Below are 15,750 nucleotides of genomic sequence, written 5' to 3'. Positions count from 1 at the left end.
TGAAGATCCCCATCCATCGCCAGATCTCTAGTATCAGTCACTGATACAGACAATGGCTCCAAAGAGCCTCCACTTACGGGCTCACCATAGCCCGTGCTACTGGAACTTATTGTTCCGAGTAGCTGAATCTAAAACAACAAACAATCTTTGCAAGTCACCACCGCTCCTGTGCCAGGTAAGTCCACTACGAGCTCACCATAGCCCGTACTACTTGGAACTTGTTCCGAGTAGCTGAATCTATAACAACAACATCTTTCCAAGAATCTAATGACTCTCGTTATAGCAGGTATAGCATGTACCTCAGTCGATTAAGGCAGTGTCTGGGATGCACTCGGACGCAGGTTCGAATCCTCGTCACGGCCCTTGTGGATTTGTTCAGGTAATGAACTAAGTTTGGCAGCTTCCGCCCATTTAACTACGGGCTCACCATAGCCCGTGCTACTTGGAACTTTTTGTTCCAGGTAGCGAATCTTAAACAACAACAACGCTCATTTATTTATGAGCCCATTTGCAATTCCGTGCAGATCCTCAACAAAATTATGCTTTTTATCCCTTCAAGTTCAAGTTATCCCTTACTTTATTTACGTCTTGCCAGATTTTCTTCAAGATTCTGTTACTCCCAACTTTCTCAGCAAACTCCTGTCAATACTTGCTCCTAAATTTCTTTCTCTTCTCCCCACACAGCCTAGTAACTGCCAATAAAGCATTCTTTCCTTCCTAAGTTCTACCATTCTTATTCCAATATATTCCAACCTTTATTCTTATGTTCTTAAACTGTAAGTTGAAAACACGTTACAACTTTGATGGCCTATAACTCCCAAACGGTAAAGATATTAAACAATTACTAATGAACAAGTTTGTTCCCTATTTGAGGGTAGTAAAAAAGTTATATGTATTTTTTCATAGGGACACTCTGGGAGGTAATACACTCAATATTAGATACTGTATTTGTTATTTATGGCGGCCATCTTGGATAAATGACGTCATAAAACCCATGAACTTGAACTTGAACCCCCAAATTTTAAGGTAAACACCCAGTACCATACCTCTGTATACCGAATACAGAAAGGGATCCCACACAATGACACATTCATTTCATAAAAAAACACGGAATATATGCTCCTCTATTATTCATCAATCAACTAACTTGATTCTACCTCTGTGCGTTCATTACTGCCCCAATATCTCCACTTTCTTTCCCACACGCACCCTACCTCTAGTAACACTATAAATTATACTAAATATATATATATAAATAATTACTTCCCTAAAATTGTAAATGTACCGGCAACTTGGGCAGTTTTCTGTTAATAAAAAAAACCCAGATATCTCTAGCACTGATTTATCACAGTAATGAAAGTTATCGATAATTTTTGATTCCTATTTGTCTTAGAGGGTAGAGTTAACCCGTAATTTATGAGGTGAGGGTAAAATATCACCACTGTAGAAGAGAGAGAGAGATAGAGAGAGATAGAGAGACAGAAGAGAGGTGCCGTCGTCTGTCAAACAGCAGAGACGCGGAGCACAGCCACCACGACCATACAAACTCTGGCCACATTTGTTCCATAAAATGCCTTTCCCTGCCCCAGTCTAGCAGGTATTACCTCTCCCTCTCTCTCTTGGTCTTGACCAATGTTTCGTTATTGTGGCCGTGAAGCACCAGTACCACACACACTGGCCATTTGCACGATTTAGGATTGTAACCCAGCCCCAATAGGATTACCCATTTTTTTTATTTCAATGTAAACAATTCAAATGGTGAATATGTATATCAACAGCAGGTGTGCAGCAGGTGTGTGTTTGGGAGGAGAGTTGTAGACGGGAGGTGCCCAGGGCACTAACTCCAACTCTACCCTCAGGCATAGACAAATTGATGCCATGACAACTGTTGTCATTCAGTTATCATATACAAGTAATACACACTTTTATGTGTATTAAGATGCAATAATTGCATGTCACTTGTACAAATGAATAGTAGGCCATTATATAGTGCAGTTGTCAGCCTACTAGATTTAGATACTGAAATAGGTTTTAATTAGTTTGTTATATCACCATAAACAGTAAAATGCCTTTCAGTTGGGCTCTGCTAAAGGGGGGGTGGGGGGGAATAGGTGGTGGGCACTGGAGCCTTGTGAGTAGTAATATTGGGGTGTATTACAAATAACAGTATTACAATTGGGTGAGTTACGGTATGAGTTTTTTACCCGAGTGGCATGTAACACAGATGTTTGTGTTACATCTGACCTTTTGAAGAAATTGTCTGGATCAACATCCTCCAAATTGTTCAGTACTTTAAGTTATCATGAGGTCATGCCTGGTTTTCAATATTGTTAGCTCTGTGGCCCTCAACCATTCCTGGTTGACTTAGTTCTGGAATTAGCTTTTGTTGCACTTTCTCAAGAGCAGCGATGTCCTTCTGAAGATGGTCTCCATGCTTGGCTACAGTAATCCAAGTGAGGGTGCACCAGAGATTTATGCAGTTAAATCACTACCTTCTTTTCCTTAAAGTCAAAGGTATGCTTGATTATCCCTAGGGTTTGGTTAGCTTTTTTTTTACTGCTGCTCCTTCCTATTGTGCAACTTTCAGTGAATGTATATTTTGACTAAGAGGTCCTTTTCTTCATCAATCTGCTGCAAGGTAATGTTATTAATTTTGTTGTTGTGATGTGGGTTATGCCCCACGTTCAGAATCTTGCGTTCAGAATCAGAATCCACGTTCTCGATATAAAAACAATTTGCCTGCCTTCTGATCATTTGTGGAGTTCATGTAGATCTCTCTGTAAGGCTTCAATATCATTTTCATTTCCCAATATATTATACATCTTAGTGGCATCTGTAGATTTGATGATGCAGTTTGTAATATTCTCAAGCCACCAGCTTCCTGACTTTGTCGAGACACACACACAGGCTGTCTGTCCCTGACAAAACAAATTAATTATTGTGTATATGCACAGGGTTCATATCCCTGACAGGAATTTACATACAAATTATATATGTAATTTACAGTACAGTGTATACTGATCTCATTGAGACCTTTAAAATACTGATCAAATTGGAAGATATTTATCCAGAAAACATCTTTGAAAGTTTCAATGTATCACAGGCAAAAGGCAATAGCTTCAACTCAGCAAGGCACACTATATGACATAAAACAGATTTTTGTTTTGTTTTTAACCACCTGGTAATAAACCCATAAAATTGCCTACCCACTGAAACCATAAATGTCAAGATGGTAATTTAAAATTCAGCTTTGCAGTCAGCTCATAACTCATTGGACCGAAGTTAAATTCTTGTTTGAACATGTTTCCTTACCCATGATAACTGTTCATCCAGCAGTAAATTGGTAGGTATCTGAGAGTTAGGCAATTGGTGTTGGTCGCAATCTAGTGATTTTCAGTCATTGGCTCTGAGGACCTTGATTAGCCAGGCAGGTTTCTTTCTCTTGCAAAGGGAACTATATAAAAAAGAAGCTTGTCTTTTTGTGGAAGTCACATTTTATAGGTCTGGCAAGTAAGTACAGTATAGGTCAATTATTGAAAAAGGTAATGTGTAAAAAATTTGTACTGTATAAGTAATTAGTCATTGGGTTTAATGAACTTCGTACATTTTTTTGTAGGAGCTAGCTGAATACACTTCTGGAGAAGCTGGTTTACTTCAGTATAATAATGGTGAGTACAAGATGGAGTGTTGGTAGGTTTCATAGTGTAATTGTACTTCACAAATAATGTATATATATATGTACTGTGGTTCATAAAATTCTGAATGGTGCAGTGAATTCCCTAGCCCAAAGATGATATACAATGGAAGATACCCAACCCACACATTTGAAAATATGGCACGTAATGATGTTTCAAGTCCGTCATGGACCTTTATCAAGTTATGTACAAAGTATTTAGTTAAATGCTCTAAAATTAACAAACATGATCTGACTTAGCTTTAACCTCTCTAGGCTCTCTGCTTTCTTTTTTGTTGTTTTCTTCTATCTATATTTTTACCTCTTTCTCTCTGCCAGTAGGCTTCTTGCAGTTTTATTGCTATTACCTGCTATAGTTTACTTCTTCCCTTTCACTTCATTTTATAGTTATATATAGATTTTTTCTATCACGTTTTCTCTGCATGACTTGATAATGATCTAGAATGGCCCAAAACAATGTCACTTCTTTTTTTCAGAGGTGTGAGTTGGATGTCTTAAATTTCAGCCACTTTATTATGACTTACAAACTGCGTACAGTGGAAGGTTTCTTCTCTAGTTAGTGTCTGGTGTCTTTTACGATGTAATTTTGGTATCAAAATATGCAGAGAGAGAGAGAGAGGGATGGAGAGAGAGAGAGTATACAGTACCAGTTTACTTTACAGTGCTGTAATTTCAAAAGTTTGTTGAATTTAGTACTTTTTAGTTTATTAATTTTTACTTAACAAACATTTAACCTGTCCTTGCATTTATAGTTCAGTATTTTAATTTTGTATAATACAGTATCCAGTATTATTGTTTCCTTGCAGGCCACAGACCAAGAATCTCTACGCGCTTTAGAAGCATTAATGAATGAATTTTTTGGCTCGTCAACCACGAACTCCAGGAAGAGAGACATTGAGACAATTTTAGGAAACTTTGGACAGCAGCGTGGTGCTTGGAAACAATGTCTTTATTACGTGGCCCATACTCACAACTCTTATGTGTCTATGTATTGCCTCACAACCTTAGAGGTACAGTAAAGTAATTACTTCGGTTTTATTGTTAAGATTCATTTATGAGATTTTAGAAGGATTTTTGTTATAATATTTTAATCACAATAATTTTATGCTAAATTGGCAAAGGATGCCAATTTTGTAGTTAATGCCATTAAAATTGTTACCATTATATTTTAATTGTTCTCATTTCCATGTTAATAATTAAAATGATTTAATATTCTATCCTAAAAAATTTCACATTCTCCTCTGTTAGCACTGTACTTAAAATGTTATTATTAATTACATAACCTTTGGTGTGTATATGTAGTATACTGTGGGGTGAATTGAAGTATTTAATTGATCTTTATGTTGCTGTTAATATTTTCTAATACGTAGCTAATAAATTTTATTTTAGCATAACAACATTCTTATTAACTGTGATCTCCACACTGGCATCCCAGAGCTTATGCACTGGCATCCCAGGGCTAGTATAATCTCAACAGACCTCTTGGACTTTCGCATGGCTTACTGGGAGTAGGGACCAGAATCCTGCCCTTCCCTCACAGGGATGGGGGAGCTGAGGGTGTCATAAACACCACACATTAAGGATGAACTCTGCCAAAAAGACTGGCAGAAGGTGAGCTCTGTCTTGCAGGTGTTTCTGAGTTTCTCAATTTGTCCTGCTTCAGTCCTTTCTGTTTGCTCTGGCACTTCTTGAGGATGTGGACTAGTGGTGCCTCAATATTCAGTTACCTATGCTTTTTGGAGCTCCTATTGGGATGACCACATGGCACATTTGCACATGGCTGCAATCTTTCGTGCCTGGGTCCTTGTTGAGGTGCTTGCTGAGCATCTCTGTGAGGATGTGGTGTCGCTTGGGTCCACTCCAGGTGTGGAGGCCATGAGGCCTGTGGCTCTAATCCTCATTAAGGCAGCGTCTAGGATCCTCTCGGATGTACAGTAGGTTCGAACCCTTGTCACGGCCCTTGTGGATTTGTTCCTCTGACTTGACACACTTGGCTAACACACAAAAGCAATAGTAAAAACACAAATACATGTACAAACTTGTGTTAACATAAAAATAAGGGTGACACTGAAAGTATTTACACATAAACACTACAACCTGTACATGATGCAGCTGGAGGCAAGCATCGCATTGAGGCCATAATGTTGATTCCCTGAGCACCTGATAGAGACTGACTACTTGACCAAGGTCATGAGTATTTATACCCTGATGGTGATGTCACATCTTGTGTCACTGATACTTGGAGCTAGGAACCAGCAGCGAACCGTATAGATGTAACAAGAAGCCGGCGAGTCTCGAGCCATACACTTGCCCTGGGTCTCTGCTAGGTGGTTGAGCTCAATACCTGACATTACATGAGGTATGTATCATGGTGAATAATGAAGGTAAGATGGAAGAGGCAGTTTCCTTGGCTATGCTGGGGAATTATGTGACAAGATTTATTAAAGTTTAATAATATTTTAGTTTTAAGCTGATATTTTCATATTACTGTACGTACTGTTATTACAGACATGTTTTAATTTCCCAGAACATAATCAACAAGCAGTGGGTAGGACTCATGCCAGACGAAAGAACAGAGATACGCTCCACCTTGTATCGATTTGTTCTTGAAAATCATAAAGTAGCCCCTTATTACATACGAAACAAGTTGGTCAAGCTCGTCGTGGATATTGCTCGTCTTTCTTGGCCACATTTCTACCCAGATTTTTTCACTAATGTCTTGTCTGTAAGTATTATAAGCATTTCTGGAAGGAGCCCCATCAACTTCCCGGAGCTATCCAGGCTGATATGCTAATATTAGACTTTGGCATCAGTCAATGTGAATGGAGTTCTTAGGCCTTCCGGAGACCATGAGCCAAAACCTGGCCCCCCTCAGAGACCCACGAGGAGCAATGGTTTATAAAAAAAAACCATGTGGTTGGAAGCATTCTGTCTGCCATCTATCGGGTCAGGCACCCAGAAAGGTAAGCATCCCGAAACAAACCCGTATTCTGGTTAAGAAATTGCTACCGAGAACCAAACTAGTGGACATAACTCCACAAACAAAAACGAGTATGACGTCACCATATCACCGTGCCACCATCTGTGCAGCTCCCCCCTATCCGGGAGGGGAAAGGGGAGAGCCCCAGACCCCTCGTGCCGGCTACAGCTTCCACCCGGACTTGGGGGTGTTGGTCACTTTGATCTTGGTTTAGTCTGCACCCCCCTCATCCTTGCCCTGCTGTGGTTCGATCTGGTCCTTCCCCCCCTTCCCCTGCTTCCGGCTCCAAAACATCTGAGGGTTTTGGGGTCAGGGCAGGGTTTAGATAGTATTGAGACTTGGACGGTCTTGAATGATGCCCCTTCCGGGCCGGCAACGGAGGCATTCGAGTCTTGCCTCCCTGCCGAAGCGTCTGGGTCTGACCAGTGGGCCCCCCTTTCTTCCGGCTTCTATGGCTGTGCCGGCCTCTTAGAACCGGTTGTTTTAGAACCATCATCTTATGCTGAATTCTATCGCCTCGTATCGTGCAGAACTGGCAGAGCTCCTCTCCTGCGCAGCTCCCCCCTTTTCCCTCCTGGGAAAGGGGGAGCTGTGCAGACGGCGGAGCGGCAATATGCTTACGTCATGCTCGTTTTTGTTTGGGAAGTTATTTCCACTAGTTCGGCTCACACTAGCAATATCTTAACCAGAGTAGGGGGGGTTTGTTTTGGGATGCTAACCTTTCTGGGTGCCTGACGCAGTCAATGGCAGACACAGAAAGCTTCAAACCACATGAGGGCCTCTATAGGCAATTGCTCCTCGTGCCTTTTTGAGGGGGGCCAGGTTCTGGCTCGTGGTCCCTTGTAGGCTTAAGAACTCCATTCACACTGACTGATGCCAAAGTCTAATATTAGCATATCAGCCTGGATAGCTCTGGGGAGCCTTCGGGTCTCACCCAGAAAATGGCGTTTCATGACATTCAATGCTGTTTTTTTTTAATATTCTGATAAGAAGATTTGTTTGTACTGTACTATTTTTTTTTTTTTTTTTTTAAACACGATATTAAATATATATTTTTGTGATGGGTTATGCTTTTTTTTCATATTGAAAAAATGTGCTTTGCAACAATTTCTCAATTACCCAGGACTAGACAAAATAAGTATATAATGTAGGGCTGTTATATTGTGAACTTTTATATGCAGTACTCGTTTTCAGATTTTTGTATAGTATATTATTCATTCATTATTTTATGGTTTATGCATACATGCATAAACCATGAAATTTACCTGGACTATGTTCCAGGGTTTTTCTTCAGCCTTGCGGCCCTCTTACAGTCCAGGTGTGTTTGTATGACTTGGATTCATCAAAGTTGCTATTCGTGGCACACAAACCTACGTTCTCACTCGTCTTGGCTATCAGGTAGCTACTCTGGGGCAACTTATTTCATGGTTGAAATTGTATACCACCAGATTTTATACATGAGCTAATTTACTGTTAAGAACATCCATCCCTAACTCTTGCAGCTCAACTTACTCTTGTATATTCACTAACAGAACCCACAACCGCTCATTGAACTTCAGCATGATATGGCCTACTAAAAGGCCGAAAAGCTGGTAAAAAACCTATATAACTTCACTAACAGAACCATATTGCAGTCCAAGGTTCTATAATTGTGTTTTAATCTTAAATTAAAAGTAACAAATGTGCATTTTCAAGAGATGTACTGATTTCATAAGTTCTGTGAAATCCACTTTGTTTCTAAGTAATTATAGTATGTGTTTGCATTGTGTTGCAAGATGCTGTTCCTAAGTGTACTGCTACTCCTATTCCATGCACTTCAGATGGTTTTGATCATAAACGTTGAAACTCGGGGAAGGTATATGACTTCAAGCTCTTCTTACAAGAAGTCTCTCCTAGGAGAGGCTCTCTGCATCTTTGATGAGAGTAATGTAACTACTCCATTTAGCAAGTGAACTTATCAATTGATAGCTTTTGATTTAATGTTTAGAATCTTTCTCAGAGATTTCAAGTTCTGTACTTTCAAGAACTACAGTCTCTTTTGAAGGAGTACCTGCATCATTTATAAAAGAATTGTACATATTAGTTTGGCTGTAGTAAAGATAAAGAAAATTGAACTTGTTTGCTCCAGGTAGCAAAGTGAGGAAAGAATGAGGACCACCCTCTGTTAAGACATACTGTACAAGGAAAAGGTAGGGTAAACATGTTATGATTAAGTGGCCCTCAATCAGTATTAGAAATGTGTTTCTAGGAAAGCTTTTGAAGAGCAAAATTAACTTACAGTAATATGGGATGAATAGTGATGCATTCCAGGAACCTTCAAACATCCACATTTTCCCATTTGTCTCCCAGTAAAAAAATTTGCCTGAACATTATTACAGAATAATTTCACTGACCATTTTCAGAAGCTTTCTAAGCCTGCAGCAGTGAATAGTGAATAATGGAGTATATTACTGTACTATAAAAAAAATATGGTTTTGAAAATTTTGTTTTCAAAATATTTAGCTAGGTGTAGCTGGTGGGCAGTGCAAAAAATCGTGATGGTGGTCACAATGTGACCCCTGACATGCTATTCCCTCTTGAATTCTGGCGAACCCCAACCACCTTATCTGTCCCACACCCTAGACTATTTCTGTCTCACGCCTCAAGCATGTGTTTCCTGCATGCTTGAGTGTAGAGAAACTTATACCATTCTTACCTGAGGGGGGAGGGGGGGGGGGAAGTTTGAGCGTCTTAATGCATGCTTGTTCGCCCCTACTGCTTTCTCAAGATGTTGGCCTTGTGCAGCTGCATGTGCAAGTTCCTACCCTTTCGGCGTCCTTGGTTGCTGAGGATTTGCTCGCCCGTGAGCATTTGGCTTCGGTCTTTTGCTTCTTTTTCCTTCTCGAGCTATCTTCAGCCTGGCTTGAGAAGGATGTGGGGGCGTTGAGTGCCGGGCCTTCATCTTGGGTGCTGTCCTCGGTGGCTTGGGCGTCGGCCACGCTGTTGAAGCTGTTTGCCCCTATTCTGAAGGAGGCAGTGTCTCTGTTCTTGGCTTCTCGCTTCGCATGCCGTCAGGCTGTGCTCGCTCTCTCTTTGGAATTTGCATGGGCCCTAGCTCTGAGGTTTTTGTCACCATTTTGTCTATTGCTATTTGCGGAGTCTGCTGTCACGTAGTTTCTGCAGGTGGCTTCGTCTAGTTGTCGGACTTATTGGTTTTCCGGGGCGGCCATTCTTGGTCTTCTCGGAAGAGTCGTACCAGGGCTCGGGGTTCTACTAGTCGAAGTGGGCCATTGGGGCCAGCTTCTGAACCGACGTTGTCTTCGGAGCCGGTGTTGTGTGGTCGGCGCGATGATCGCTCTGTTTGTTGCCCGGCTTCTCATAAGGGGTGTTGGCACTTTTGTGGTTTGCCCCATTGGCGGGGCGATGGGGGGGAGGCTCGCTATGTTTTCTCGTGCTTAGTCCCACGATTTGTGGGCGTTTTCGATCGTTCCATTCAGCCTGTGTTGGCATTAAGCAGCTCCTCCCTCTTTGGGGGCTTGGGGCTGGTGGGGCAGGCTTCTTTCCCCTGCACTTTGTCAGGAAGCGCAGGGAAAGTGCACACTCTCGGAGTGGGTGCACTGGAGTGTGATTGACACGACCCCGTCCCTCAGATGGGTTTCCCGCCCGTTTCCAGTGCCGAAATGGGACTATGCAGATCTGAGGATCATTCTGGACTTGTCCCGTCTGAACCCCCTGGATTTCTTGCCCCTCCTTTTGGATGACCACTCTATCTTGGGTCTAGCTTCTTTTAGAGCCATGTGCTTGGATGATGTCCCTGGACCTCAGGGATGGGTATTGGTACATTGCTATTGATCTGGGGTTTAGGGACTAGTTAGGTTTCGCGGTGATACCGTAAACCCCTAACTACAGGGGGGGTTTCCAGGGCCATTGTTCCCTGCACCTCTCTGAGGGGGGCCAGGTTCTGGCTTGTGGTCCCCAGTAGACTGAACTCCATAATGCCCTGGTCTAATGTATCACATATTTGGTTATTATTGGGATCATCTCAAAGCTCTCCAAATGTACTCACTAGAAAGGAGACAAAAGAGATATCAAATAATATACACATGGAAAATACTGGAGGGCCAGGTCCCACATCTACACAGTAAAATAACAACATACTGGAGTAAATGATATGGAAGAAAATGCAGGATAGAACCAGTGAAGAGCAGGGGTGCTATAGGCACAATCTGAGAACACTGTATAAACATCAGAGGTCCATGGTTGTTCAACATTCTCCCTGCGAGTATAAGAAATATTGCTAGAACAACCGTGGACATCTTTAAGAGAAAACTAGATCATTTTCTCCAAGGAGTGCCAGACCAACCAGGTTGTGGTGGATATGTGGGCCTGCGGGCCGTTCCAAGCAACAGCCTAGTGAACCAAGCTTTCACAATTCAAGGCTGGGCTTAGGGAGTAGAACTCCCAGAACCCCACCAAGCAGGTATATTAGTCTGATAGATTCAGGGAGCCTCTGGGGCTCACCCAGAAAATGGCATTTTATTACATTCAACGCTGTTCTTTTGACTAACAGTATGCTATGTTAAATTTCATCAATATGATGATATTTATATGTCATCTCTTAGTAAATAAAGACAGTGTGCTGCTAAAACAGTTGCTCAAAATCTTTGTCGATGTAAATGTCTTTTTAACACTTTTGTCTGGTGATCACGCATAGTTCATCCAATTTTTTTCTCATGGATGTAAGCCAATCACTTTAAATTGCTCACAATTTGATTCCATAATGAGCGACATAGCGCGACAATTGAGGTCAGAACACTGAAAAGATTATGAATACTTTTGTGGCGATGAGCATCAAAAATTAAAATATTTGTTAAAATTCTATTTATTGTTCGATTATTATGGGACTAGTTTTCAAATACGCGCCTTTAGATTGCGAACAATTTGATACCAAAATGAATGAATGTCATTATTAGTTAATTAATATTGTCAGAACGAAATTAACGAAATTAATATCAGAACACAGGAATATTGTAAATACTTGTTGCGATGAGCGTCCAAAAATGTAAATATTTGTTAAAATTCCATTTCTTGATCGATTATTATGGGACTATTTTTAAAAGGCACACCTTTAAAGTGTGAACAATTTGATACCACAATGAACGACATGACTCGGAAATTGAGGTCAGAACATGGGAAAGAGTACATGTGTTAGTATAGGTGGCTGCTGCACGGACAGCTCGTGGGAACTACCGGGCGCAACTAGGGGTGGGTTGGGGGTGCATGCGCCAAGAGCGGGAAAGTGTTAAGTGCATAATATTTTTGTGCTCTAGTAACTTGGAAGTCGGTAGGACGAAAATTGTTTCATCTGTTTCTCTGACACGACTAATATGGCTATATTGGAGGGCAATATTTTTCGTATTGATCTCTCTTAATATATGTAAGGAAAACTTTAGTTAGATATTCTAATACACATGTTTATGCTCCTTAGCTTAGGTGAGTTTGATACTTTGTGTAAAATTTCTGTTTTTGGCATGTGATTACCTATTGCATATCCTCACTGAGAATATCTATTAGTTGACTTTCAGTATAACCTTATTCCTTTTCTTGAATATATTTGGTTTTATATTTCTTGCCTAAAATACAGCACTTCTACCATATAACACATTTTCAGTAAAATTATCCTGCTTGGTTTGCTTAATTGCATTGTTAAAAATCCCTGTTGCCTTTGATTTATTTAATATATAATACTATTGACTATGCCTGTTGCATTACAAAATTTTAACAAATCTATGATACAATAGTTAAAACTATGCATCATTCTATGGGCTTACATATGGTCTTAGAAATTTATTTTCAAGATTTCTGGCTACTGTGTGTTGTAATTTCTTATTATTTTGCATACCAATTGCTCTACATAATTTTTTGTGGAGAGCCCCTTCGGCTTCCCAGAGCTATACCGAGCTATAATCGATGGAGTTGTAGCCTACCAGGGACCACGAGCCAAGACCTTACCCCCCTCAGAGAGGCATGAGGAGCAATGGCCTATAGACACCCTCATGTAGTTGGAAGCAATCTATGTCTGCCATCTACCAGGTCAGGTACCCAGAAAGATAGGAATCCCAAAACAAACTACAGATGATTAGAAATTGCAAACTGAAAGCCGAACGAACAGGTAGAACTCCCAATCAGAAAACAAGCAAACAAGCATGATGTCACCACAGCCGCCGTGCCGCTGTGCCGCTGTCTGTGCTACTCCCCCCTCCCCAGAAGGGGGAAGGGGGAACCCCAGATCTCTTGCGCCTGCCACCCAACCCCAGTTCTGAGGCTGTTGTGTTGAGCGGTGGTCGATTGACTCGGACTCCAGCCTTTGAGCAGTGTTGTGCCTTATGGTGGTCCTCTGCTGTATGGTGGTGTGCGAACCAGGTGTACTTCAAGAATTACTGAGGCTGCATGCACCTAGGGTTGCCCTGTAAGTACTGCCCTTGCAGTTTGAGTTACCTTCCACAAACTGTTTGGGAACTGCCTCCACAGCTCGCCCTTATGGTCTGCTGGGGTTTTTTCCTACCACTGTTTGGTCTTGGGTAGGAAGTAGTAACATCGGTGGCTGGGGCACAAGGTACTATGCAGCTGTTTTATAATACGCATAGTGGCCGGTACTGTTCCTCCTGGAGTTCCTCCTTGTGCTTTTACGGGGTGTTTTTTTTTTTTTTATTTTGCTTGGTGTGGTCATCTTGAAGGGCATCACAACTAAGTTTTTTATCGTTCCTATTATCTTAGCATCATCAGCAAACATGTTCATATAATTCTGTATACCAACTGGTAGATCATTTATGTAGACAATAAACATCACTGGTGCAAGAACTGAACCCTGTGGTACTCCACTTGTGACATTTCTCCAGTCCGATACATTGCCTCTGATCACTGCCCTCATTTTTCTATCAGTTAGAAAATTTTTCATCCATGTTAGAAGCTTACCTGTCACCCCTCCAATATTTTCCAGTTTCCAGAACAACCTCTTATGTGGAACTCTGTCGAAAGCCTTTTTTTTTGGTCCAGATAGATGCAGTCAACCCAACCATCTCTTTCCTGTAATATCTCTGTTGCTCAATCATAGAAACTAAGTAAATTCGATACACAGGATCTTCCAGATCGAAAACCATACTGTCTGTCTGATATTATATCATTTCTCTCCAGGTGTTCTACCCATTTAGTTTTAATTTTTTTCCTACATTTTGACTATTACACTTGTCAATGATACCGGTCTATAATTAAGGGGGTCTATAATTATATATATATACTGTATATATATATGTATATGTATACATATATACATTGGGTCGCATGTTGCAGTCATTAGTCTCGACTTCGAGTTGAGGAGCAAGTGGCGGCCGCCTCCCGGATAAGTCCTCTTTTACTTTATCTTTGGTTAGGTAGCTCCGGGGAGCCGAAGGGGCTTTCCACAGAAAACCAGCATTGAATGTAATGAAACTCCATTTTCTGGGTGAGACCCAGAGGCTCCCCGGCATCTCTTCCTCCTTTTGGTCGACGGTTTTTTGAGTTTTTGATATTCAGCTCCTGAATTGGGGTTGGGTTGCAGGTGTGGGAGGTCTGTGGCTCACTCTTCCCAGAAAGGGGGAAGGTGCGCTGACAGCGGTGCGGCAGCTGTGGTGACGTCATGCTTGTTTGCTTGTTTTCTGATTGGGGAGTTCTGCTTGCTCGTTGCGCTTTTGGTTTGCAATTTCTAACCAGCTGTAGTTTGTTTTGGGGTTCCTCCCTTTCTGGGTGCCCAACCTGGTAGATTGGTAGATGACAGACATAGACTGCTTCCATCTACATGGGGGTATCTATTGGTCATTGCTTCTCGTGCCTCTTTGAGGGAGGCCAGGTTCTGACTTGGGTCCCCAGTAGGCTAGAACTCCATTCATTGACTGTTGCTACGGTCATACTATATACTGTATACACATCAATCCAGGGAGACTCCAGGGAAACTCTGGGTCTTACCCAGAAAATGGCATTTCATTACATTCAATGCTGGTTTTTTGAAGTAATGAATTTGGTATTGCCTCCTGGTTTTATTGAGATATTGATGCAAGCAAAATGCCTTTGAATTTCATTAAATAATTTACCATTTCAATTAATGATATACAGTATACAAATTTTGACTTAAAGTTGTGGTATGATGAGAAAATAGCTAATAGTTTCATATTATTGCAGTTATCTAGAAGTCGTGACACAGTGGTGCTATGCATTGTGTTTCTTCAAACAATTAGTGAGGAGTTAGCGTGTCCTCGTGAGGAACTGTCTTATTCCCGGCGCACAGAGCTGCGGCGCTTGTTGTCCCAGCAAGTCCCAACAATGCTTACTCTTCTTTCTGGTTAGTAGTGTTCTACCTGCTGTAATATACTTGAAGATTTTATTACATTCTCAGTACGTTATTCAGAAATAGCAATGCGGGGGCTGTATATAAATACAGTACGTATATTTCATCATGGTGGCCAATTAAAATTTATATACTGTAATGTGTTTAAAATTAGATGGGAAAGTAGACACCCTTGGGCATTATCTTATAGCTATAAGGGTACTGCATATTGTTACCCCAGTTTAAACGTAATATAAAATTACGGCTTATTTTATTAATGTCACAGAGTCCATTGCCCACCCAGGACCACGAGCCAGAACCTGTCCCACTCAGAGAGGGGCAGGGAGCAATGGCTTAAAAGCACTTTACATATAAAGTATGTCATAATTGCCATCAACCTGGTAGGGCAAACAGAAAGATAGGCAAATCGAAACAAACCCTTGTGTGGTTACACTATGCAATTGGTGTCCAAAAATGAGCATAATATTTCCCCCTAGAAGGAAAACAAACAAGAAATACTTCATGTAACTAGGCCCCTTCCCCCTCCCCCCACACACATACTGGTTAGTACTAACCCTCCCAAGGTGGGAGGGGGAGCCAGCAGCCCACCACCTCAGTTCTTGAACTGATGTGTTGGCATTTGAAGGTCATCTCCAGCCTCAAATTAATGTTCTGGATTTTTGCCCTGTGCGGCTGTTCACACAGGGTATACTCTTTTCAACTTTGTTACCTCAATTC

The 15,750-nt window shown here is 41.3% G+C and overlaps 1 protein-coding gene across 1 annotated transcript in view; it reads left to right on the top strand.

Moving 5' to 3' along the window:
* Positions 1-1,459: 1,459 nt before the first annotated feature.
* Positions 1,460-15,750, top strand: part of ebo (ellipsoid body open) — a 57,965-nt gene continuing 43,674 nt past the window's right edge. The window contains exons 1-5 of the mRNA XM_045743307.2: positions 1,460-1,597; positions 3,617-3,668; positions 4,501-4,704; positions 6,222-6,419; positions 14,868-15,027. Coding sequence (XP_045599263.1) covers positions 3,666-3,668; positions 4,501-4,704; positions 6,222-6,419; positions 14,868-15,027 — 565 coding nt within the window. The 5' untranslated portion in view covers positions 1,460-1,597; positions 3,617-3,665. The remainder of the gene's footprint in view (positions 1,598-3,616; positions 3,669-4,500; positions 4,705-6,221; positions 6,420-14,867; positions 15,028-15,750) is intronic.

This window comes from Procambarus clarkii, chromosome 31 (genome assembly GCF_040958095.1).
Source record: "Procambarus clarkii isolate CNS0578487 chromosome 31, FALCON_Pclarkii_2.0, whole genome shotgun sequence".
Lineage (NCBI taxonomy): Eukaryota > Metazoa > Arthropoda > Malacostraca > Decapoda > Cambaridae > Procambarus > Procambarus clarkii.
Note: the sequence above shows the minus strand (reverse complement) of the source record. Positions and strands in the feature narration are given on the sequence as shown.